This window comes from Haliotis cracherodii, unplaced genomic scaffold (assembly GCF_022045235.1).
Source record: "Haliotis cracherodii isolate W230 unplaced genomic scaffold, xgHalCrac1.p SCAF_8, whole genome shotgun sequence".
Taxonomy (NCBI): Eukaryota; Metazoa; Mollusca; class Gastropoda; order Lepetellida; family Haliotidae; genus Haliotis; species Haliotis cracherodii.
Genome location: NW_027266341.1, coordinates 35,845,308 through 35,872,744, shown reverse-complemented (window position 1 = coordinate 35,872,744; position 27,437 = coordinate 35,845,308). Strand labels below are relative to the sequence as shown.

The following is a 27,437-nucleotide window of genomic DNA, read 5'->3' as shown; positions in this document are numbered from 1 at the left end:
TACAGCTGTATTTGTAGCATAAAAAAAACATGGTGGATATAGGTGTCCGGTAAAATGCATGCGTGTCATACAATATGTTTCAGTAGAACACAGTTATACGTTGATATACCATAATGTCATAGATTGTCTATAGATCGCAAATTATAATGCATCTGACACTACAATTCATCCATATCATAATCGGCTTATTGACATATTCGTTTACTGTATTAATACAACACTGTCTTGTATGATACAAGGTGTCAATTGTTGTATTGTAGGAGGAGACCAAACAAGCTCAGTTCCTCGCCCTGGCTATTGTATATTTCTCATCCGTCCTCATGGTGTCCAAGTATCGGGACATCCTTGAACCGCCCAGTCCCGCGGCCACGCCCACCAGGTCTGCAATCAACTCGCCCTCAGTGAAAGATGGTACGATTATGTATATGTGTTTTGGAATTGGGTTTCTGGTTCTGGTGATGGTAACTTTCTTCTCTTGTTTCCTAAGACTGTGCTTGAATACAAGTTTCAGTGTTCATTTGGGCGATTTTTTTTCTGTGTAAATATGAATTATATCCTCATGTTTAACTATGCTTAACTTTACATGGTAATGGTGTCAGTTATTAACATCTTTTCGAGGTGTATAGAATGGTCACAGCAAATATATTATCTTAATTGCCCCATAATTTCTTTGCTATCTTTACTTGGGGAAATTGTTTTGACAGGGACAGAGATGCTACATGTAAAGAAACATCTTGGTATTACGTGCTGGTTTACATGGAAAAATATTTTAAATAATTTTGGTCGCTTGTTAGAATGAAAAAATTTAAAATGAAATAATTATGAATTTTTTATACACATTTGTATTTACAGAATGCAAATGTCTCACAAAAATAATTTCGTTGGCACTATGTTCAAAATAAGTTGTTGTGGCCTATTCTGGGTGTTCATTATCATTTTATATCTATTCAGTAACACGTCTTTATCCTGTTTTCCCTTTATGCCTTCCAAGGAAGCCAATTCTGGCAAAAGCTCCAACCCCCCTCCATCCCGCTCCTCAGTGACAATAACATATCAGGGGCCACTAGCCCTCAAAATGGCGGAGACAAGACCACCAAAATACTCACCTCACATATGCAAAGTGCTGACACTGCCCCCAAAATAGTGACCTCCCCCACCCAGAGCAGTGAGACGCAGCCAGGACCCCAGAGAGTTGGTGAGAGAATCATCGTGGAGGACGGTGGCAGCATCCTGGCCAACATGACTTGTAGCGGTGTTGATGTTATACCCCCTGTTCAAGGTTTCTGCTTATCCCTTTGGCATGCTCCTTGCACCGTCGGCTGTTTTTTACTCTTTTCTGTGTTGTTTCTGCTCCTTGCACCATCGGCTGTTGCTGCTCCTTTCACTGCTGGTGTCTCTGTGTCGCTTCTGCTCCTTTCACCGCTGGTGTCTCTGTGTCGCTTCTGCTCCTTTCACCGCTGGTGTCTCTGTGTCGCTTCTGCTCCTTTCACCTCTGTTGTTTCTGTGTCGCTTCTGCTCCTTTCACGTCTGTTGTTTCTGTGTCGCTTCTGCTCCTTTCACCGCTGGTGTCTCTGTGCTGTTTCTGTTCTTTCACGTCTGTTAATTCTGTGTTGTTTCTGCTCCTTTCACCTCTGTTGTTTCTGCTCCTTTCACCTCTGTTGTTTCTGCTCCTTTCACCTCTGGTGTCTCTGTGCTGTTTCTGCTCCCTTCACCTGTGTTATTTCTGTGTTGTTTCAGTTTTTTCACTATCTGTTATTTCTGTGATGTTTCCGCTCCTTTCACGTCTGTTGTTTCTGTGCTGTTTCTGCTCCTTTCACTATCAGTTATTTCTGTGCTGTTTCTGCTCCTTTCACGTCTGTTGTCTCTGTCGCTGCTGCTCCTTTGACCTCTGTTGTCTCTGTGTCGCTGCTGCTCCTTTGACCTCTGTTGTTTCTGTGTCGCTGCTGCTCGTTTCACATCTGTTGTTTCTGTGCTGTTTCTGCTCCTTTCACTATCAGTTATTTCTGTGCTGTTTCTGCTCCTTTCACGTCTGTTGTCTCTGTGTCGCTGCTGCTCCTTTGACCTCTGTTGTCTCTGTGTCGCTGCTGCTCCTTTGACCTCTGTTGTTTCTGTGTCGCTGCTGCTCATTTCACATCTGTTGTTTCTGTGTTGTTTCAGCTCTTTTCACCTCTGTTATCTCTGTGTTGCTTCTGCTCCTTTCACATCTGTGTTGTTTCTGTGTTGCTTCTGCTCCTTTCACATCTGTGTTGTTTCTGTGTTGTTTCTGCTCCTTTCACATCTGTGTTGTTTCTGTGTTGTTTCTGCTCCTTTCACCTCTGTGTTGTTTCGGCTACTTTCACCTCTGTTATCTCTGTGTTGCTTCTGCTCCTTTCACGTCTGTTGTTTCTGTGTTGTTTCTACTCCATTCACATCTGTTTGTGTTGTTTCGGCTACTTTCACCTCTGTTATCTCTGTGTTGCTTCTGCTCCTTTCACGTCTGTGTTGCTTCTGCTCCTTTCACGTCTGTGTTGTTTCTGCTCCTCCCACTATCTATTGTCTTCTTGTTTATACCTGAGGCTCCAGGATAGAATAGACCCCATCATAGAGGCGGGTCTTAGGGAGATTCATTGGGTGTGAACACCGTCACATATTAGAGACACATATGAACCTTAACCCCGAAATAATACCTTTACATTATTGAAATACAGACAATTATTTTATTTTTAAGTGTCCTTGATCTGCTAGTACCCTGAGTGTGTTTGTGGGGAAGATCAAATAGGTACTGTTCTAGGCCTGGCTCTTTTTGTGTCAACATGCCCTGATGGCATGAATTGGTGTTCATGCTATCAGCCATTGGTTCATATATATTTTTAAAAATTTAGTTTTGAAGATTTTATGTGTTGTCTTTTTTCATCAACCAGTTACGTAGTACCCCACTTTTGAACAGGTATTTGTATCTCTCCATTATACACAAAACTAAATTGTTTGATAGGCATTACTTAGAAGTTGATGGATGACAACTTCTTTAATACTGTAAAAAGAGACGTTTTGGTCTTGCTTGACAACAGTATTAGAATCTTTACCGAAACGTTGCTTTTTACAGTATTAAAGAAGTTATCCATAAACTCTGTCTACTTTACACAAAACTGATTCGCATATGTCAAGTATATTTTTAAATATAATGACAGATCTGATTGTCCCAATCAAAAGTTCAGTTGTATATGATGAAAGGTAAACATCTTGTCTTGTAGTCCAGGGGAGGTCACTCTCATTACTGTGTCCAGTCTTGTTGTCTAGGGGAGGTCACTCTCATTACTGTGTCCTGCCATGCATAAACATCAACAACACAGGATTGTGTTTGTTGAACACTATTATGTTGTTACTGCACAATCACATCTATTCTGATTTCATAAGCACAATACTTTGATGTCAGATGTTAGTTGTTTTTATTGTTTGCTTTGCTTACATTTGTTGTTTTTCATAGAAATAACATCTTGACTCAATAGTTCAAAAATTATTTGTGTCAATACCTATGATATTTTTACTATCTCCAAATTGAATTATGATACATTTACAGCATGTATTTTGTGCATACACTTTTAATGTAATGGTATGCTTAAAACTTAACATTAAAGAATTGAAGGAGATTGAATCTTTATAATGATTTTGATGTCCGTATTGTAATAATGTTCACAGATCACACTGGAAATTGCTGCATCCCTTTACAAATTTAGCCCTTTGATGGTTAATTATTTTTTATGAATATATTTAAAAAATATACAGTTTCTTATATCTCTCCATCTGTTTATTCAGTTGGTCTATAGTTGCTATAGTGAAGGGAGAAATTAATGATCTCAGTGTTGTACATGTAGTTATCACGATCCAATGAGATAATTCCTTCCATCATACTACTTCTACATGCAGCATGGGTTATGGATGCAGAGGAAACACACCTGATTGTATTTGTACTGTGATTAAAAGGAACAGCACAGCATCTTGAGACAGCTGACAAAGTGTTTGAACAATTTATGTCAAATTTCCTGGGAAAGCCAATTGGGCTGAGCCTAGTTCCAATGTCAAATGTCGATCCGTAACAATTACAAGTACCGTTTGTGTCTGAGAGCATTATACAGGTGGTTCTTGATTCACCAGGGTTTTTACAGTTAAAATCATCATGTGTTTTCAGATTTACTTGATACTTTAAACTGATAGAAGTTTGAAGGGCTAAGGTGCAGAAAATCACTGTGCAGAGTTGCATCCTTAGGTTTGCCAGAAAGATATATGATTGTTGGTTCGAAGTTTTGGTTATGTTTCTTGGTTTGTCAGCAATGTACCTGTGGGTTTCACCAGTGTCGTCTAAGATCTGCGATCTGCATCACTTCAGGCTTTCCTCCCAGATAAAGCTGAAAAGATGTGATATAACTATTGGTGTCACGATACGGGGTACGACGAAACAGTATTGTATCCAGATAAGGGGTCAATGATACAATACTCTACAACCCCTGTATCGTGATACATACAATACAAGTTATATTGGTGTAAAATCGTAAATAATAACAGATTTAAAATGGTAAATGTAACTATCCAACTTAATTAGGTTTTGCTGTTCAATGAATATTCAGAGGGTTTGCCAGTTTACTAACTTGACAACACTTTTCCAGTAAACTTTTTTCATTTTAATGTTCATTAGTTTGTAGATGATCAGTTAGTTGTTGAACAGTAAATCAGTGATGGGCTTTGGTGATTTCCTCTCAATGTCTTCGTAATAAACATGTTAAAGAGTTAGGAATCATTGTCATGTCACAAATCTTGATTCAGGTTTGTGGTTCAAGAATATCATCTTATGAAATAAGAGTAATGTATCGGGATACGAATTATATCGCACCCCTAGTATCGGGATACTTGTATGGTCACACGTCTGTGAAATACTGTTCCAAGTGGTAATTCATCAAACTCACACATTCGCTATAGTTTTGATGAGCTGACCAGTTTCAGCAACATTTGACAGAGATGATTTGTCATATATGAAAAAATCATAATACTTTATCATCCATTCCAGAAGAAGAATCTTCAGCAGGGGACACAACGCAGGAGGATGTTAGCGAGGAGACGCCCGCGACGACTAACGGAGGCGGCAGTGAAGACCACGTCAACACCAGCAGTGATGACACCAGTCAGACAAATGTCGAGGTCACTGCTGATGTCCACACAGATACACCAAAAGGTGGGCCGACATGTCAGGGTTACCTCATCTGCACCACAGAGTGGCCGCAGGGGAGAATAGGTCCCAGTACCTTGTCTTAAGACCAGGGCCCACTTGCACAAAGGGATCTTAACTCTACAAATATTGTAAGCCAATGTTAAAGTATTGGAGTTACAATCATATTGATGCTAAAATCATTGAGCAAGTGGGCTCTGACTAATGAGGATTGGTTGGTCACAATGTATGATGTAGCTGAGCGTGTGTCAAAGTACCCCATGGAGTGAGTTGTTGTTGAAGCTTGCTAATCTGTCCTGCCCAGTTGACGGCACGTCACGATAGGATTTCAAAAATTGGTAGTACCTTGATAAATGCCTTGATTAAGTCTTGACCTGTCTGTATTAGCTTTGGAAAGGTTAGTTACATCTACTTGCAAATACAGGAAAAGATCTTCAAGATGACAAATTTCATTTCATTAAACCAAGAGAAGACTGCGAATGGAATTCATAGGTTGCCATGAAATAGCTTGAATATATCTGACTGAGGCATAAAACAACATTCACTCACTCAAACCTGACTGGTGTGTTTTTGTTCCAGATGGGGAGGAGAAAACAGAGGAGAAAACAGAACCAAAGGTGGAAGAAACACCAGAGAAGACTGAGGAGAAACCTGATGAATCGAAGGAAGCAGAAGAGATGGAAGAAAGGAGCGAACCAGCGGGAGAAACAAAGGAAGAAACTAAGTCAGTGGAAGAATCCAAAGAACCATCAACAAACGATAAAGCCGAAAACAAAGAGGATTCGGACCAGAAGAAGGATGCAGACAAGAAGGAAGAAGTACAAGAAAAGGATGCAGCAGAAGAAAAGAATGACGAAAAGCCTCAGGAAAAGACAGAGGAAGACAAGCCTGAAGGTGATGCGAAGGCAGAGGAAGTGAAAGAAAACACAAAGGCAGAGAAAACAGAAGATGGTGAGCAAAGTAAAGAGAAGGTGGAGGTAGGAGAGAAGAAAGAAGATGGGAAGACAGAGGAAGTGAAGGTGGAACAAGTGAAGGTGGAAGTTGAGGCCGGAAAGGTTCCGAGTAAGTTTCATACTATTGTAAGAGTGCACTTTGAGAGAGAGAGAGAGAGAGAGAGATTGTCTACTTGCTTGAATGTGTCCTTAGTCATTGGTTATGGTTGACAAGCAATGTTAAGCATCTGTTTCTCAACTTACATTACATTTTGTTTTATCTGCAGCAGAAACAGATGAAACAGACGCAGCCCAAGAACAGAAACGTGAAACTGTTGGAGAAGAGGACCAGACAGACGTGCCACCAGATGGCAGCTCTATCCCGATATCATCCATCAGTGTGACTGGAGACGTCAGCAGCATTGATCACACGGCCACTTCTAAACCTGACAAACTTGAACTCACCAACAACATCCCTGGGCCTCTGAAGATATTACCTCCCTTGGGTGAAGGTGGCAGTCTCACAGACAGACTGGAGAGGGCACTTGGGTCCGTCGCGCCATTACTGAGAGAAATATTTGTAGACTTTGCTCCCTTCCTTTCCAAAACTCTCATTGGATCCCATGGACAGGAACTTCTCATAGGAGGTGACAAATATAGATGTTTTTCCTTGGATTGCCATAAACATATTTGATAGGCTTTGTCTTTTCGAATGGTTGTGCTTTTGCAATTTAAGGATGTTGTGGTAAATTTAAGATTTGAGCGATTTCATTAAATTGTTGTCCTCAGTCATTTGTGTTAATGATTAATGAAGCATTATGTGAAATTATTATTGTTGACATATTTTTTTAGAAGATTTGATTTTAACATGTTTTAGCATTTATAGAAATTTTAACGTAAGAAACAGTGTACAGACTGTGAAAATATTGAAGTCAATCCTTAAACGAGTAATAAGAGTTCTAATTTGTTTATGTGGCCATATCTGTAGAAAGTAATCCCCTTTCTTTCGTATTATTGTTCTCTGAAAATTGATTGGTATTGTAATTTGCTCGTAGGTCTGGTGACGTTGAAGCAGAGCACATCTGTGGTGGAGTTGGTGATGTTGCTGTGCTCCCAGGAGTGGCAGAACTCCCTACAGAAGCATGCAGGTCTTGCCTTCATAGAACTCGTCAATGAGGGCAGGTAGGTGTACTGCCCTGTCTTGATTTAGAATATACCCGCTGCATCTATGCTGGACGTAATAGCTGACTTAATGGTGGTCAGGCTCAGTGACTTTATAGCTTGTCCTTTACCCCAAACAATATGTGTTATTGCTCCTAATGTCAATCTCTGAATTGTTTTGGCCAGACTTCCTTATTAACGGTCCGCTGCCGTGTTGTGTATCATTAAACAACAAACATGGAGATGTACTCTTGGCCAGAATGGTATTTGAGGTGGACTCTTGCTGGGGAAATAGTAATGTTATGGCCATAGGGACACTTGCTGTCTCATTGATGCCTGCCACCTAGGAGCAGCTGTTCACTGTGCAGAGTTGTGTCCCTTAGCCAGGTCAGGATCCTGTGATTTTGGATTCAACTCCCAGATTTGATTATGACCTTTGGTTTTCTCAGCACAATTTCTCCGCTTATGGGTTCCCAAAAGTAGAATTGTTTATGACCAACATCACCTTGGGCAACGTCCATATCAAGCAGAAAAACTGTTCAGGCATTAGCATCACTTACTGTGTGACCGCCTCCGTGGTGTAGTGGTAGAGCGTCTGCCCGGAGAGCGGAAGGTCTGGGGTTCGATCCCCGTCCGCGTCATACCGAAAGACGTTAAAAGATGGTACTTGTTGTTACCCTGTCTGGCGCTCGGCATTAAGGGGCTAAAACAAGGACTGGTAGGCTCGGAGTCAGTATACTGTGTCTGAGTGGGGTATTCATGTTAAACTGCGGCATGGTATCTCAGTGAGATAGCAGTATAAATCGGCATCAGTCCGGACTAGTACAAGCAGCCTCACACATACATACTCATGTATGCACGTCGCTATATAAGTGCAATAATCTTGGATGCGACATTAAACCCCATTTCACCTCACCTCAACTCACTTACTGTGATATCTTAACTACTGGCCCCTGATAATGGATGACATATTATTCTGTTTCAGGTTGTTGGCTCATGCAACCCGTGACCACATTGTTCGAGTGGCAAATGAAGCGGAATTTATTCTGAACAGAATGAGAGCCGAGGATGTGCAGAAGCATGCCGAGTTTGAGGTAACAACAGAACCATCATGTGTGTCAGATCCCAGTGATAAATCAGTACTGGAAGCTCTCATAAAATCTCCATCCAACAACCTTTGACTACAAAACCTCTACTACATCACTGCCATAAATCTTGTATTTTGACTGTCATCACACTATAAAATCTTTGGATTTTCCACAGAAGTCTTCTTCACTGTTAACTATCCATAACTTGTTGAGATACTAATAGTATCTTTCCACTCATAACATCTCCAGCTTACAGCAAGCCTTGTTTAAGTTTTGCAGGTTGATCATCAGGGCTCTACTTCATAAGGCAATCTTTGTGTTAAGACATCCTTTAGGCTGTGTTTGGTCTAGCACAATGACTGTGGAATATCAAAATATTGTGGGGATTTCTGGTAAGAATATAGGTCCCCAGCAAGCTAAACATGTAAATGGATCGGGTGGTCAGGCTCGGTGACTTGTGGGAGTCATGATAATCGTAACATGTGCGTTCATTTTCCTGAAATGGGGGTAAGATAATTGTGGCCACAAACCTGTGGTTGCTCACTGCCAGATTATGTTGTAACCGACATGGTTCCAACTGGCGGTGCTCTATATATGCTTGTGTGCTGCAGTCCCTGTGTGCCCAGACTACTGTGGACCGGAAGGATGAGGAGAAACTGTGTGACCACCTTATCACCTCTGCCAAACGACGTGACCACGCCCTGTCTGTCAAACTCCGCGAGAAGGTCGTGAACATCCTCACCAACAAACACGGTGCATGGGGAGAGCGAAATCAAACGTAAGTGAAGATATTACTGCGAGAAATTTAAAGGATTTCTGATGTCTCGATATTGTAAGCAGTTTGCTTTGAGGATTTCCTGAAACATCAAGTCTTCGAGACATCATGGATGAAATCCATCTCCCTTTTAGCCCAGGGAATCTCTTTGAAACACTTATGTTACCCTGCCGGACGCTCGGCATTAAGGAGCTAAAAAAGTACTGGTCAGCTCGGACTCATTATAATGTATCTGTATGGGGTATCCATGTTAAACTGCAACATGGTATCTCAGTGGGCTGTTGCTATAAAATAGCAGACACACGCTATATAAGTGCAGTAGTCTTGAGGATGCTAGTGCTGAGAGGGGGATGAGTATCACTACTACAGCTGATAGGTGGAGGAGAAATCAAATGGGATGCATGTTTTATTGAATATGCGCTCTGGGCTCTCTGTGAGAGATACTAACATCCCTTTTGTTGCACAAATTATGATCAATGCAAAAGAATATAATTCCTTGTGGTAAAGTCAGGACATTGTTCCTGGGATGTCATATTGCACATGGAATATTTGTCCTTGTGGTTACATTGAGTGAAGGTCATGTTTATGACCTGTGCATTGTTTGTTGCAGGAGGCGAGAGTTCTGGAAGTTGGATGTGTGGGAGGACGACTCGCGCAGGAGGAGACGTCTCGTCAGAAACAATTTAGGATCCAGTCACCCTGAAGCCACTCTCAAGGCAGCTATTGAACATGGTCAGGACACAGCTCTCAATCAGATTACATCACTGAATATTTGTAATATGCAAGGGGATTTATTAAACAATATATGCATTGTGATGAAAACAGACTTAAGAGATCTGTTTGACAAAATGTTGTATTTCGGAACTGTACTCAATTTCACCTGATGAAGGAGTAAGCATATACTCCGAAATGATGTGTTCCTCAAAATAAAGAAGTTGACATCCATAAGTTCCCTCTCTTATGTATGTGTGTCACTTCTTTATGCCATTCAAAGGATAAAACCGAACAAAAAATGTTAAGGAGTAGAATTAAAACTTTTCTTGAAGTAAAATACTGGTCAAAAGTGTGTCATCATCCAGCAGTTGTGAAGGCCAAGTCTGACTTGTTCCCTTAATGCTTGTTGCCCTTGCTATGAGCCGTGATGCAGATTTCTTCGTTTTGTCCCGACCCAGGTGCTACCGAAGATGCAATAAACCAGGCACGCGATGCCCTCCACTCCCACCTGTCGTCACTGAAGAAGTCCCAGAAGGAAACAACGGATTACACGGACGAAGAGCTCCTTATGGAGGAGAAGGAGTTTGACCAGGACTTCTCGGGTACCACCTCAGCCTCTCATACAATTCCTGAAAAATTATCCGAAAACTCCCAAGTAGTCTACAACTCTTTATCAAGTCTAGATTTCTCCAGCTACAGTGAAGACATAATCTGGCTCCTTTTTATTATGTATTAAAAGACAATTAAAAATGAAAGTATTTTCATTTCAGAGACTAAATGTCAGTCAAGTCAGACCTTCTCCCACTTTCAGAACAGTGTTAAGTGTCATTATGATTAAATGATACAAGAACATTGGTTAATCTACCCTGGGTAGAATAACTCTAAGTCATTGAACTATATTCATGTGAAAAAATCATGTGTTCTTGAACTTATTTTGAGTAGTATATTTCCCTTCCAACTGCATGGACTCATCAGAAGATGTCTGTGACTAATGTCAACATGGAGGCCCAGTCATCTCATGTGTCACAGTTAGCTCTACAGAGTTCTGTCCCATAGTTCACCACGATCCTGTGACCATGAGTTCGAATCACAGATCTGCCCTGATTATTATCCCTGGTTTGTCAGAATTTATCTGGGTTTCACCAAAGTAGTAACCCACTTAGGCCTGCATAATTTGTCCCACCGTGATGAAACTGACACTGAAAGCGAACTCCCTCACTCCCTGTTCAAGGTCCTGTTGCCTTATCAACTCCGTGTAAACTGGTAGCCCCAGGGGTGGCTGTAGCAGGCACTGTGTCCATCACCAAGTCCGAGCTGTACTTTGAGATGGATGAAGATGAAGCCGAGAACAAGACGATAGATCAGAAGGTAAGGGAGTTATCTTCTCTTTGTTTAGCGCCTTAGCTGTACCAGAGATCAAGCCATCATGTTTCTAAGTTCTCTCCCAGGTAGACCTCACTTTAGACCCCTGGAGTTGAGGTTGATCTAAGTGGAGGTATGAGGTTTTACAGTCAAATTCAAGGGGGTTGTATTATTTGCAAATTGGTATTTTTTAAAGTCATTCCTGTTCCTGTGTCATGTTCTTGTGTACAGGTCTTCATCAGGGGTATCAGTATTTGTGTCAGAGTTTGACTGTAAAGCCTAATAATCGTACTTTGCTACTAATCAACTTTAACGCCATGGTGTCAATTAAGTTAACGATCGTAGCACAAGTTGTTTGTAAGTCTTTGTTAATGTTACACATGGTCACAGTGCTATGATCGTTAGTTGAACCACAGACCTAAATATACAAGTCCGTGGTTGAACAGAGGTGTAATGATACGGTGGGGTTGGATACAATACATATCCCAATACTATGGCTGCGATACGATTCGTTTCCAGATACAGTACATTTATTTGATATTCTTTCTTTTTGCATGTGAATCACAGCCCTGAATCATTTGTGTAAATTTCAGAGATGAAAGATGGGATATTGTAGGGCAGAAAAATATTGGTAGAGGGTGCTGTGAATGATGTGTCATTTCTGTCCAACCAAAAGACACCAGAGAATCTGCGTAAGCTGGTGGTTGAAACAGTTTCTGTTATTACACACGTTTTTACACCAGTAAAACTTGTAATGAAATGTATCAAAATGTATCAATGTATTGTATCATGGGCCTTGTATTGCGATACAATACTGTATCGCCGTATCGTTACACCACTATAGTTGAATGGGCCCTGGCGTTAAATTCGTTTGGTTTATTGTGTGGTACTGGCAGCAGTAAAGTGTGGAAGACCTGCTGGGGACACTGCTGGACGATGTATGTCAGTCAGTCATAAAAAAGGAAGAAGGTAAGTCTCTCTCACAGGGATACTGAAACCAGACTCGATACATCGGTTGTGTCATGGTTCGTATTGTCAGTGGAACATTTTCAATGCACAGATACATTGGTTAAACAAACTTCTGATATACAGTCTTGCAGTCATACAGAACACATTCAGATAATGTCATACGGTACAGTTATATAGTATAGCCACATAATCACACAGAACAGTGATATATATATATGTATATAGACAGACAGACAGACAGACAGACATGCATACATACATTTATATCAGCGTAATTATTGATGGGTCACACAGATAATAAGAGATAAAAGTATGCAAACATCATCGCATTTCCACCTTCAATCTTGCACTTTTTATTGTTTTTAATAGTTGTCCATTTTCCCGTTTCATAAAAGCATCCAACTAGTGTAACATAGGTTTAAACAACATGGTCTTAGACTGTAAATCACATTGTCAACATCCTCAGACCTATTGAAGCTTCTTGGCATATGTTCCTGTTTGACACCCTACATCCACAGGTGACCCTTCAGTGATGATGCTGAGAAGACTTTACAGTCAAACAGAACACTCATGTATAGTATGGTCACATATAACAGTGATATATGGTATAGAACACTCATATATAGTATGGTCACATATAACAGTGATATACGGTATAGAACACTCATATATAGTATGGTCACATATAACAGTGATATACGGTATAGAACAGTCATATATAGTATGGTCACATATAACAGTGATATACGGTATAGAACAGTCATATATAGTATGGTCACATATAACAGTGATATACGGTATAGAACACTCATATATAGTATGGTCACATATAACAGTGATATATGGTATAAAACACTCATATATAGTATGGTCACATATAACAGTGATATATGGTATAAAACACTCATATATAGTATGGTCACATATAACAGTGATATATGGTATAGAACAGTCATATATAGTTTGGTCACATATTACAGTGATATATGGTATAGAACAGTCATATATAGTATGGTCACATATAACAGTGATATACGGTATAGAACAGTCATATATAGTATGGTCACATATAACAGTGATATACGGTATAGAACAGTCATATATAGTTTGGTCACATATTACAGTGATATATGGTATAGAACAGTCATATATAGTATGGTCACATATAACAGTGATATATGGTATAGAACAGTCATATATAGTATGGTCACATATAACAGTGATATACGGTATAGAACAGTCATATATAGTATGGTCACATATAACAGTGATATCTGGTATAGAACACTCATGTATACCGTATTTTCTTGAGTATAGTGCGCACCCATGTATAATGCGCACCCCCCTCTAGCAGGTTCAATATTTTTGAAAAAAAAGAAATTTGAATATTATGCGCAGAAAATTTTTACACCGTACCCTTTCAGCGAAGTCCGGCAAACGAACGGGTGCTGAGAAACTTCGTCAGTACAAATTTGAAATTTGAGATAAAAAAAATCACCAGACATGTTTATTTACCGTTTAAATAGTATTTATTGTTCTGCTAGGCATTGTTTTATATTTAGGGATTAAGATTACCTTGCGTATTTTCTCGTAAACTAAGCTGGAAACAGCAATCAGCTGTACACACGTTTTCTTGGAATCGACCGGTGATTCGGTCAAGACACACCCAATGATATAACTTTATAAGATTTTTAATGCAAGGATCGGCAACAATTGTATCTGAAACTATTTTATTTATCAGGAATAATATATTCCATTATTTTCTTAATTATATGCAACCTTTACTAAACATATTTAAAATAATAATAACCCTAAGCGAAGCAGCTGATTGCTATTCCCGGGTATTATTTTTTACATGGAACATGTCTCACCAGTCACCGTCAAGGCTCACGCGCACGTGATCGCGAGAATTTCATGTTGACATAGAATTGTCAAACAAAAACAAATATGACTTTTAACGAGTCAAAGTATGTCATTTATGATATATGTATCCGTTCTCTGTCAACTAAAGTTTGTTTCAAGGCGTCAATAGCGGTATTCTGACCGTGGTTGCTGTTAATAACGGTGAGTTGTGTGATCTTCCGATCGCTTCACACACGATTTCGCCGAAATTAATAAAAACAATATTATAAGGAATTTTGAATAAAATCAATGAAATAAGTTACAAACATAAGTCCAGATATAGAAAGAACACTTTTTATAGCCAGACAGTGTAATTACATAACTATTTTGCGTACTTCAGTATGGATTTGTTGACATGGTATTCCCGGTGTTTCGTGCTCACGGTAATGTCTTTCCATTGGGGAAAAAAACATCCAAACTCATAATTCGTGTATAATGCGCACCCCCTTCTACACAGCTGTGTTTTTTGGAAAAAAAGTGCGCACTATACTCAAGAAAATACGGTAGTATGGTCACATATAACAGTGACATATGGTATAGAACACTCATATATAGTATGGTCACATATAACAGTGATATATGGTATAAAACACTCATATATAGTATGGTCACATATAACAGTGATATATGGTATAGAACAGTCATATATAGTTTGGTCACATATTACAGTGATATATGGTATAGAACAGTCATATATAGTATGGTCACATATAACAGTGATATACGGTATAGAACAGTCATATATAGTATGGTCACATATTACAGTGATATCTGGTATAGAACAGTCATATATAGTATGGTCACATATAACAGTGATATATGGTATAAAACACTCATATATAGTATGGTCACATATAACAGTGATATCTGGTATAGAACAGTCATATATAGTATGGTCACATATAACAGTGATATACGGTATAGAACAGTCATATATAGTATGGTCACATATAACAGTGATATACGGTATAGAACAGTCATATATAGTATGGTCACATATAACAGTGATATACGGTATAGAACACTCATATATAGTATGGTCACATATAACAGTGATATATGGTATAGAACAGTCATATATAGTATGGTCACATATAACAGTGATATACGGTATAGAACAGTCATATATAGTATGGTCACATATAACAGTGATATCTGGTATAGAACACTCATGTATAGTATGGTCACATATAACAGTGATATATGGTATAGAACACTCATATATAGTATGGTCACATATAACAGTGATATATGGTATAAAACACTCATATATAGTATGGTCACATATAACAGTGATATATGGTATAGAACAGTCATATATAGTTTGGTCACATATTACAGTGATATATGGTATAGAACAGTCATATATAGTATGGTCACATATAACAGTGATATACGGTATAGAACAGTCATATATAGTATGGTCACATATTACAGTGATATCTGGTATAGAACAGTCATATATAGTATGGTCACATATAACAGTGATATATGGTATAAAACACTCATATATAGTATGGTCACATATAACAGTGATATCTGGTATAGAACACTCATATATAGTATGGTCACATAAAACAGTGATATATTGTATAGAATACTCATATATAGTATGGTCACATATAACAGTGATATATAGTATACAGGCACACAGAACACTCATATATAGTATGGTCTGGAGAACAGTGATATATTGTATAGAATACTCATATATAGTATGGTCGGGAGAACAGTGGTGTAAATTATACAGTCCCAGAACAGTTATAGATGTTGTAAAGTCTTTGAATTCATCACACATCTAGAGAACAGTCCATCACAATATAATCAATTGTAATCAGTGTCTTATTCTTTGTTTGAAGAACAAATGTCTTGTTCATCAGAGGCCATTGTTGTCTCGTGTTCTGATAGTTGAATGATATTTTTCACAAAGATCATGTCATATTTTTCAGTTTTCATTCCCATCCACACACGAATAGTTTGAAAGATTCTGGAATTTTCCTTATTGATTATCTGTAGTTGGTTGATAAAGATGAAAATAAGTCTGTGTAGCTTGATAACATTTTTTATTTGGCATGATTTTATGGTGCAAATTATCCGTAACTTCTCTTCAAAGTGTAGGATGTCCTCTATTTTTACAAGAACATGTCTTTATAGTTTCTGCTGACAGTGAAGTGATTGAGTGTTCCAGGACAATGTGAACAATGCATTTGATTTGGAAGTTGTATTTTTTCTTTTTCTAATCCATCAAAAATAGAACAGTCAGACAAATGACAAATATTTGAAACATTTGTGTTGTTTTTCTGACAGACTTACGTCTCCTGTTGTTCAAATTTGTACCAAACAAGTTTAAAAGTGTCACTGTAGGATCAGTAGAAAATTGAAACAGTAATGTAAGAATGTGTTTGAATATTCTGCAGACCTGTATATAGCTTTCTTGTTCTTTATTTTAATTTCCACAGTAAACTATAAAAACTTACAAGGATAAATGAGATTTGTGTACACTCGTAACCCTTGGATAGTTCATCAACATTAAAAAAACATTAAACCTAATCCAATTATGTCATTAAATTTTCTTATAGATAAATGTCTTTTTTATGTAATATGGCATTTATGTTTACAAGCTTCTCCGTGACACACCCACTTGGATACAGAGTGTTTCTTGTGGGAGGAATTTGACCTTTGAACCTGACGCATACATTCTCTTTCAGGGTTGACATGATAATACCATCGTATGTCATGCTCATTGTTTCAAGTAACGCATGCAAAGAAATGTTTGAAACCTGATGTTTGCTTGTGGAGGCTGTTAGTGTTTAAATTGTTCTTGTGATGACATTATTTTTGGGTTTGATCTCTGGTTGTTATATTTTTGCTGTTTTATAATGTTTGTTTATTTGTTTGTTTGGGGATTTCATTTAAAGTATTTGATACATCATTCAATACATCATTTAATACATTATATGCCGGGGGATATAGCGATCAGCCAGTCTGTCTGTTCGTCGGTCTGTCCGCCTGCCCGTCCGTAATCATTTCCTTTTCCGGGGCAGAACTCGAAAATAATTCAGTGTATTTGATCGAAACTTGGCATATCTATCAGTCACATACAGAAGTCGTGCCTTTTGCTATTAAGGAATTTTAGAATTTTTTATTTTTTACATTTCCATGGTAACAAGTTGGACTTAGGTTCTATAAGGGTGGTGTTCGTTTCCGGAGCGTAACTCGAAAACCGTTAAATACTTTCTTACAAAACTTTGCGTGTCTACCAGGCACATACTGAACTGGTGCCTTTTGCTATTTATGAATTTTTTATATTTTTTTTTTTACGTTTCCATGGCAACCAGTTGGATTTAAGTTTTCATATAGGGTGGGTTCACTTATGGAGTATAACAAATAAATTGTTAAATATTTCCTTGCCAAACATTGCATGTCCATATATAAAGTACATACCGAACAGGTGCCATTTGATATTAAGGAGTTTTAGAAATATTTATTTTAGAATTTCCAATGCAGCTATTTTTGACATGGGCTAAGAGAAATGTTGGGTCAGTTACCTGGTTTGGGACCATAACGTGTTAAAATAGGTGGGGGATATAGATGACTTCGTTGACTATACTCTTGTTTCTTGTAATTTGTCATTTGTTAGCATAAAAAAAACCCACAGAAACACACGTTTTACTTTCCATTTCATATTGATGCGACCATGGTGGATCTTTTGTTGGTAAACAATGTATGCTTCTTAAAGAACATTCAACTCTTGACTCATTAAATACAGAATTGCACATTTACTAGTGGTTACTTTACAGACAGCTGCCAGGGGGATATGTCATCTTTCTGATGACTCTTGTTCAAATAGCATTCATGTTTTAATAAAAGTTTGCTGCATCTCATTGACCTTTTGTATAATGACCTTTTGACCTAATTCTTCAGATTGAGGTTTTCAAAAGTTTTACTATTGTGACAGATTTCTTTTAAATTTAAAGTTTTAAAAATATTTGTTTATTTGCCTGTTGATGCTATGTATCAAGTACTTTAAATGTAATGCTCTTCTTTAAATGTCTATATGTATCTAGTTCTGTAATGTTATCTTCACTGATGATTATTTTTGTTTACCTGTTGAAGTTACTTTTGAATGTCACGTTTTGAAATTTGTCTTGGCTTCCAATCATATTGATATCTGGATAATTGGACTACATGCAAAGAAGAACAATTTTTCTCAAGCTGTACAAACATTCTGTCCAGAAGAATGTACCATCTTGGTTTTTCCATTGACTGAAAGTGTGGAGACTGGATAAATTCAATCTTCTACATATTCCTGGCCAAAGTGAGGGGCATAGGTGGCCCAGCTGTCTGAGGAACCACATGTCACTGTACAGAGTTATGTCCCTTAGTAAAGCCAGGATCACCCTCGTTGCAAATTTTAGTTTTATCAGCATCTAGTTATGCTTGTGGTTTTCACTAAAGTGGTAAACGTCTTACAACAGGGCTCCATTTCATGAAGCAGTCGTATCGCTAAGATTGTCGTATAAAGTCTACAGGGTATGTTACACTATGGGAGTTACGACGATCGTAGCACTTTCATTACTTTGTGAAGTGGAGCTTTACAGTAGTTTTGGCTTCCACACACATTGTGCTGACTTGACATAAGGCTTTTGATGTCTGTTACAAAACATCACACTAGCTGCATCAGCATCTGGACTCTCATGGGATTCTTGTACACAGATCATCACAAGTTGAAGAGGAACTTCTCAATGGTTTTCATATTGAACAGAGTACCACATTCCACAGAACTATCTTCAGATAAACCAAACTTTAATGAACCTGAGATGATACATAGGACTGGTAGATTTTTTGGTCTGTGATTGCATCCCTTACTAAAAAAAATAAATATTTGATAAAGCGCCTGGCTTCCAAATTGAGGGCTGCTAATTGACACTGTTGGCAACTTGGCACTCTAAGGCACATAGGTTTCTTGAAAAAAATGAGTCTTTAACAGTTTTCTGAAGTGGTCTGTTCTCTCAGCTGATTTCATGGAATGAGGGAGAGTTCCATGGTGTTGGAGCTGCAATGGAAAAGGTCTATCTGCTAGTTACTGTTTTAACATTGTTACTTATCACTTAATCATCAAAATGCTATTTTTGGAGAAGTGGAACGTGGAAACACACATATAATTTTGGAGGGCCTAGGGATACACTCAGAATCCTTTATTTAAGTATCAGCATTAGAGCTGATCTTTCAAAATTCACTTGCCAAAATGCTGACCATTTCATTCTTGAAGGTTTTGCTTTGGCAAACGTAAGATAAGGTTCATACAAAAAAAACAAGGAAGTAGTCTGGCCTCATTGTTGAAGGAGGAAATTCAGTCATATTAATGTTAATTTGACAACACTGAAACCACATATATCTTATATTTTTTAATTCTTGGAAACAATGGAAATATGAGTTACAGCCTGCTTTCAAATGAAGGGAATGACTGGTCTATACAAATGTTCTTTGGTACCACAAAATAGGAACATTTCTGGGATGGTGATAAAAGGTAGGTGAAACTAAAGAAAAAAAGAAAAAATGTTTTGGGATGGGGCTCTAGATTAGGTCCGGAAAACAGAAACACACATGTACTATTAGTGCAGAAGATGTCAGGAAATGGCAGCAATAAGGGGATAAATTGCAGCTGTAAAATCCAGGCTTCTGTTCCACAAAGCTTCCTCAGCACTATGACAGTCATGTGGGAGTTACAACTGTCTTAGCTTGGTGAAGTGTGCTTGGTGGAACAAGCCCTCTACATGAGGCTGCAGCTATCCTCTATCTGAAGATATCATTCTGTTAGGAAACTACAAGGTGATACTCCTTTACGAATCAATCATGATCATGTCAAACTGAATGTACTTTATTGCCATCAAATCCAGGTGCATCATTGCATATATCAACAATTACAGAGGAATTAGGTTGAAATCCCATTTTAACTCAATCACTTTCTCTGCTTCCTTCTCGAACCGGCAGACATGCGTTTCAGGAAGGGTTCATAAATGTCACTTTTTTATGCAAGCGCACTTTGATGACATGTATCAGTGATATGTGCGACTTTATGTAGGGTCTGTGACAACACTTGCCTGTCAAGAAGCCTGACGCAATGGGCCGTGTTTCTGTTTATTATTTTGTACCTGTCTCATAAATCACTGCTATGACATCTCAGCCAGGAAAATAGCCTCAAGTGGCCTTGTCAGTTATTGGAGTAGAGATTTATCTCGGGAGTATATACCTAGCCAAAGACCAGGTGTATTTCTGGCGCAGAACACCTGGCTAATTAACATTTTTGCAAGAAGGGAGTACATTTCAGATTATTATGAACAGTAGTGAAATACATAGCATTTGTCATGCAATGTATTTTTTTCGTTTTACTTGGATAAATTATATAGCTTTCTGACAGACACGACATTTCAAGATCTGTTTAACATTAGCAGATTTGTTTGACAATTATTTGTGTTGGATTAAGGGCTTAATTTGGCAGAATCATGGATAGTGGAGAAACGTTTTAATGCAGCATTGTCCATCACTGTCTTTGTAATGTTTGCATGTTTCTTGGTAGCAACTTTCAATATTAACATAAGGATGAAGTTATGGAGTTAATACTTTGGTTGCCATGACGACATATGTTTTGCATGACCAGGTGGATATCAGTGATATACACTGAGACATTGAAAACTAAAAGTGCACAGACAATCTTATTTATGCATGTTCTGTAAAACTGCCAGGGTTTTGTGATGAGGCAAGAGCTGATGTTGGACTTCTGATTTGTGCAAAATAGATGCTGTATAGTTATCATTGTTTTGAAAAGAGGCAAGAGTTGATATTGGACATTCATGTAGTATTACCATTGACATATTAGGCAGGATAACAGATCATCTTTTTGGGTCATTATTGTCCTTTGACTATCTGTCAACTCAACAAGTCTATAGATCAGGTCTCGCTATCGTGATAATAGATTCTTCTGCCCCACGATGGACATCTGTCATCAATAGGGCTGGGACGGGTAACTCGGGTAGAGCATTTATTGTTATAGAGTGGCCTCCCTTGCCAGGATCCAAGGCCAGAGCCACATTCAAATCTCTGATTGCTTATCACTGAATATGAACCTTGATGTGTCAGCATGATATTTATATCCTTGTGATGCTTTCCTCCCACATGGAGATGACACCCCTAAATACTGTTCAAAGCACCATTAACCCTATTTATTCACTCTCACTCAGTATTTTTCTAAAAAATGCATGAACAAAAATTAAAACCATGTTTCCCCAGAAAATGAATCCAGTTTGAAAAATGTATCATAGTGTCATCCATCTTTCAGAGATGAATATATCAGAGAAACAATAGGCAGAAAAATGGTTTCAAGCGTCCTCATTAAAGTTAACCCACTTGTTGCCCCAAACTGTTCCTCCTGATGCTGCATGCAGTGGTCACCTGTCAGAAGCCATCCATCCCATGACGGCTTATTAATTCAAACAAGTGTCATTCACAGAACAAAAGAAGGGACATCTATTGCATTGTAATTGTATTCTTATCATGGAAAAATTGTAAATAAATGTCAAAATTTATAGAAATGCCCTTCTGGCCACCTACCTTGCATACTCACTATATGGGCTTTGTGTGTCTGTCTGAGCTGCATCAGACAGTGTTACGTGGTGGAATATTTCTGGGGAACCTTTGTTAATACACATAAATCTTTTGAATCTTCAACCTCTAGGACATCATTGCCATAATACTGTATTTTCGCTGCAACAACTAAATAACCAAATTTTAGATTTTCAACAGAAGTCCTCTTCACTGTCAGCTACAAACAAGTAGTTGTTCCCTGAAGAGCACCAGAAGCCTAACAACTCTTCCATGCGCAAAGGCGAGAAAAAACTGAATTCTTTCCTGTGTGTGCTGGAGACAACACCTATAGTTTAGCTTACTCTAGAACTTGGTTATGTAGCTTCACTGTTTAACGAGTATCCTATGAGTACTTATATGGACGTTAAAAGAAGGTTTATATATTAAGGTAAGAAAATTGCTGGCAGGTTACATAAGTATTTTTGGGGGGGTTGGTTTCAGTGTTTTTCCGTCTGTTATGGCGCCGTCTGTCCCATCCCTGCCATTTTGCGATAAACTGTCATCGCTACGAGTTATCAGTTTGCTCAACTTCAAATGGTGCGTCTACACGAGTACCTGGACAACTTCCTGGCACCCGATCGGGAAGTTTCCCAACTACAACAGAAGCTGATCTTCCTCACCCAACTCTTTTCTTGGTTTCAGCATAAATCCATTCAAATCAGAAGTCCTGCCGGTACAGGACAGGTTGAACTTGCTGACCGACTATTGTCCCGCAGTGTCAGGATTGTAGTCACAGATTGGACTCTGCATCCATACATCTTCACCTGGATCACCTCGCTTTGAGACACTCCGCACTGGATCTCTTTGCGATATGTCTCAATCACCAGCTTTTGGTTTACATTAGCCTGGAACCAGACCTGATGGCTATACAGATCAATGTGCTATCAATGAATTTGACGGGTTGCTTCGCATTCCCTCCATGGTCTCTCCTAGACAAAGTGCTTCAAAAGCTAGAGGTGATGGATTGCTCAGCCATCCTCATCACTCCAGTCTGGTCGAGCAGGACTAGGTTTCCCAGGTTCTTATCTGTCCAAATGGATGATCCTCTCCCCCTTCCACTACACAGAGCTCTTCTGCACCAGCCCAGGTCTGACCTTTTTCTATGCCAATCTTCCCAGCCTCCATCTCACCGCCTGGAGAGTATTGCACAAAAGATGCAAGCCTCCAGGTTTTCTGAATCTGCCTCTTCAGCTGTGGCAAAATCATGGAGACCTTCCTCCTATCTCATTGATGACAACTGTTAGGACAAGTTCGCATGGAATAACTGTCGTGGCCTTAGCCGATGGTGCTGTCACTTTCTCAATGGTGGCTGATTTCTTTGCTCTATCTACAACAGGATAACAAAATTTGCCATGGTACAATAGAAGGTTACGGATCTGCCCTCAATTCTGTCCTACAACATGAAGGAAGATCAATCAGGAATCATTCTGTCCTTTACAGGCTGATGTGTTCATTCTTTAAGAAGATGTTTGCACTGCCCGGATCTTATGTCATCTTGTCAGCTTGATTACGCGATCCATACGAACTTCTCATCAATGCCACGTTGCTAAAAAGTCTCGCAAAGCTACCTTTCTATTGGCCATGGCTACAGTGACTAGAGTTTCTGAACTCCACACTCAACTTTTTGAGTCTTACTCATGCTCCCAGCTGGGCTTCCATTGCCTTACTCTCTCTATTGGACTTTGTTGCTAAGAACCAGTCCACTGCTACTTGTCCCCTGGGTCATCAACACCATACCATTTCTGTGTTGACACGTACCTTCAACCATCCTGATCGTTTCCTTTGTCTTATACATGCTCTGACATCCTGGACTTCTGTTTCTGTCGAACAGGTTATAGCTGGATGACAATGGTGAAAACGCTCCACCTTCACTAGTTTTTACTTGTGGGATATCCGGCCAGATCTGCAGGGTATATATTCCCTGGGCTGGAAGTGACGTCATATCCTGAAGTATGATATACAGGAAGTGACTTCAGAGTGATAAACTTGAGCAAATGATGAGTTAGAATAGAACTAAAGACATCATTTATTGAATATCGGCAAATATAATGATAATTCAAGTGAAGGTATCACATATTTGATGATTCATTCAAACTATGTGATTTCAAGTCCTCTTAGGGTGATTCCAAGGTAATTTTCTCCTGAAGGATTTTGAAATGGTAATATGAAATGGAATCACAAGAGGTTTATAGGCTTGCAGAGCCCAAGTGTTCCTCTGATATTCCTATTCTGGCAATGATGTAACAGAGGTAGAGGATTCATAAGAATTGTCAAAACAAAAGTTTTCATTTTTAATCCTTCTAAGCATACTACCTCTATTACATCAGGATTACTCCCACCCTCCTCCCCAATCATCTTCCTCTTGTGGTTAGATGTTTTGGAAAGAAGTGAGGTTTTTTTCCGGCCCTTGCGCATGGAAGAGCTGTTAGGCTACTTGTGCTATTATTGGAACAACTAGTTGTGTTATACGTAGTTGACAGTGAAGAGGACTTCTGTTAATAGTCTGAAGATTTAGTTACAATATGGTTGAAGCCAAAATACAGGATTATGGCAATGGTTTAATTGAGGTAGTATTCTTAGAATCATTAACAATGATAACTTTTATTTTGATTTTTGAAATTGATTATGAGAATGTGTGTTCTCATCATTTGACTTTTTAATTAAGAATTGACCTTCACTTTGTGTGAGTTCATTGGAGTATGAACCTCCATAGAGTGAGGGCCAAACTGTATGAACGTCGGAGCTTGCAAATTTTTAAGACAATTCCTTACCTCAAAGGATGTAGGCCAAGATCTAAACACAATTTTATTTAGTACGTGTGACTTCATGTTTAAACTGACAGCCATACAACAACCAACTATATAGCGGAGTAAAATAGTTCCTCAAAAAGAGAGGTGACATGGGCGTATGGATGCACAACTTGCTCTTCAGAAACATCTAACGCAGCACATGTGTTCAAATCATATCATCATTAGATGAGAAAGGTCTGTAAAGAACTACCTCAGTAAGTCAGTCACAATGACAGCGCATCGTAATGTATTTACATCAAGTACAAGACGTCAAAATGGCCGACACGATAAGAAATTTCAGAAGTTGTTATTGAACCTGTGGTGGTTACATGTGTGAGTCATCATTGATCAACTGGTCGATCATTGAAAGGTGAATAAAGATGCGTCAAACAGACACAAAGGTAAATTCATGGATTGCTGGGGACGGTCAATGTCAGCCTAGGCACAGATTGAGTCGATACTATGATAGTTTAGATGTGCATTTCTTCGTTTGTTCACTAGGATGGGCCGTAGCGAGGAAATTCATGAACAATCATGCAGTCACGTTCTCTGACATTTCTCAATGTATACTGAAACGCTGAGACCAAGAATAAAGGTTCTAAATGATCAGAAAGAACGCTTATGCATGTTTTCGTGCTAGGGAATTCCCAGGGTTTTCCCCAGGAATGTGGAAGTAGTCCGTCAGTGTTTACGTCATTTGAAAAACACAGTCTCGTGAAAAACGTATGAACGTCAAATTGTGTCGTTCATACACTAATGAACGTCAATTTCGCAGTCATGTGACCGACCTCTCGTCCAATGGAAAAGCTGTATATCGTGTAAACTTCAAAGTAAAAAATTATTTACAATTGTAAAACAGGTCTGATATTCACGAATAACATTATATTTTTCCTTTGATTTAAAGAGCATGCTCATCATGAATGTTAGGCACCCCGACTGCTTGATGAGCGAAGATCGCTTTTGGTTATTTCTCAAAGCTTATTTAACAATTTTAAATGGTTGTAAAAAATGTAGAACTTAGATTGAATGGCACCAGGATCAATAGGAGGTGTGATTTGGTTCAGGTTTATTCGGTTCAAGGGAACAATGGACAGGTACAACAGAGATTCTCTTTTAATTACCAGAATGTATTCACATTAGCATATTATAATCATATGTCCTGTGGCACTGTCAGAAGGGGCACAAATAACGTGAGCTAAGTGGTTTATTTCCCTGTAGGAACAATGAAGCATGATGGGATATGTCCATGCTATGACACTGATATGTTGATGGTCTTGCCACAGATGTCGCTCACGCTAAATTTTATTGCAACCCGCGTCGGTAACGAGGGTTGAGTCCTCCGTCCCGTGACAGCCATATGATTTATTGTAAATATAAGGACACACTCACATCACACATAACAAATTCATTTTTCGCAGTGTCATATATAAACACGTAAATGTACAAACACATTCATGCTCATTACACTTGTGTTTCTATGAGTAGTTTGGCACTTTGAAATGACATTACAAAGAATCTTGTTTGTGAAGGCATGGAAAATAATATTACATTTGTACTGCAATATCCTTGTGTGATTTTTTTGGTACTTTACGATGGGAATAACATGTGGAATTGTCACATGCAGTTGTAGAAAGGTTTCTATTCAGAAACCGAAATTATCGTCTATGCTCCGTGAGGGTTTGGTCACTGCCTCCGTGGTGTTGTGGACAGAGCCTCTGCCTGGAGCGTGGAAGGTTGGTGGTTGATCCCGGCTGTGTCATACCAAAAGGATGATACTTGTTACCTGCTTGGTGCTCAGCATTAAGGGGCTAAAACAAGGACTGGTCAGCTTGAAGACAGTGTACTGTGTCTGAGAGGGGTGTTCATGTTAAACTGCTACATGGTATCTCAGTGGGCTAGCATTATGAAAACGGCTTTAGTCCAAACTAGTACAAGCTGCCATGCATCCACACGCACGCACGCACGCACACACGCACGCACGCACTCTCTCTATACATACTAGTCCATCTTATTACCTTATGAAAGTACTGCCCAGATGGTCCAGTTGAAAGAGTCTCATTGCTTGTCAACCATAACCAATGACTAAGGACACATTCAAGCAAGTAGACAATATCTCTCTCTCTCTCTCTCTCTCTCTCTGTCTCTCTGTCTGTCTCTCTCTCTCTCTCTCTCATGATACAGCCAGGGTTAACACCATTGTGATTGTGATGGGCCAGTTTCTGCACTGCATACCAGCACTCTTCCTTTTCATAAATAAGTACCTAGGAACAATATTCTTCTGACATGTGTGCGACCTGACAGAGCTATAGAGTTGTCTGACAAAAATGGTGCTAAGAGCCACGATGTGACCTACCATTTTGGCTATAAATTGTGCATAAAGATGTCCGAGTCTCATCTTGCTGCTCACAAAGCCATCAGCAGTAATCTTGTAATGGCTCATTTGTTATTCAGCAGAAATATATACAGCATGCATCTCACGGGTCTTACAAGGACTGATGCTATCATAAAATTGAGTGTTTTGTGGTGTTAGAATAATCAAGTGAGCCCAAACACAGGTAAGTTAATATTTGCGTAGATTGTGTCAGCAGTTATAAACTTGAAGCAAGAGAGGTGAAATGGGGTTTAACGCCCCGTTCAAGATTATTGCACTTATATGGTGCTGTGCATGCACATGTGTGTGTGTGTGAATGTATTCGCACACCACACCACACCACACCACACATCGCTATAAAAGTGCAATAATCTTGAACGGGCATTAAACCCCATTTTACCTCACAGCAGCTCAACTTTTTGGATGGTTGAAAGATCAAACATACTAGGATTAAATTCAACCCACAAGTACTCTCAAGAGCCAATAAGATCCCTATGGATTATTTTTGCATCTGTATTGCGAACACATATTAT

At 38.9% G+C, this 27,437-nt stretch overlaps 1 protein-coding gene across 1 annotated transcript in view; it reads left to right on the top strand.

Annotated features, from left to right (window-relative positions):
• LOC139450255 (neurobeachin-like) overlaps positions 1-27,437 on the top strand; it is a 240,172-nt gene that overhangs the window by 96,310 nt on the left and 116,425 nt on the right. The window contains exons 28-37 of the mRNA XM_071231934.1: positions 261-411; positions 5,039-5,203; positions 5,777-6,259; positions 6,417-6,776; positions 7,185-7,311; positions 8,276-8,384; positions 8,990-9,156; positions 9,764-9,885; positions 10,326-10,469; positions 11,099-11,235. Coding sequence (XP_071088035.1) covers positions 261-411; positions 5,039-5,203; positions 5,777-6,259; positions 6,417-6,776; positions 7,185-7,311; positions 8,276-8,384; positions 8,990-9,156; positions 9,764-9,885; positions 10,326-10,469; positions 11,099-11,235 — 1,965 coding nt within the window. The remainder of the gene's footprint in view (positions 1-260; positions 412-5,038; positions 5,204-5,776; positions 6,260-6,416; positions 6,777-7,184; positions 7,312-8,275; positions 8,385-8,989; positions 9,157-9,763; positions 9,886-10,325; positions 10,470-11,098; positions 11,236-27,437) is intronic.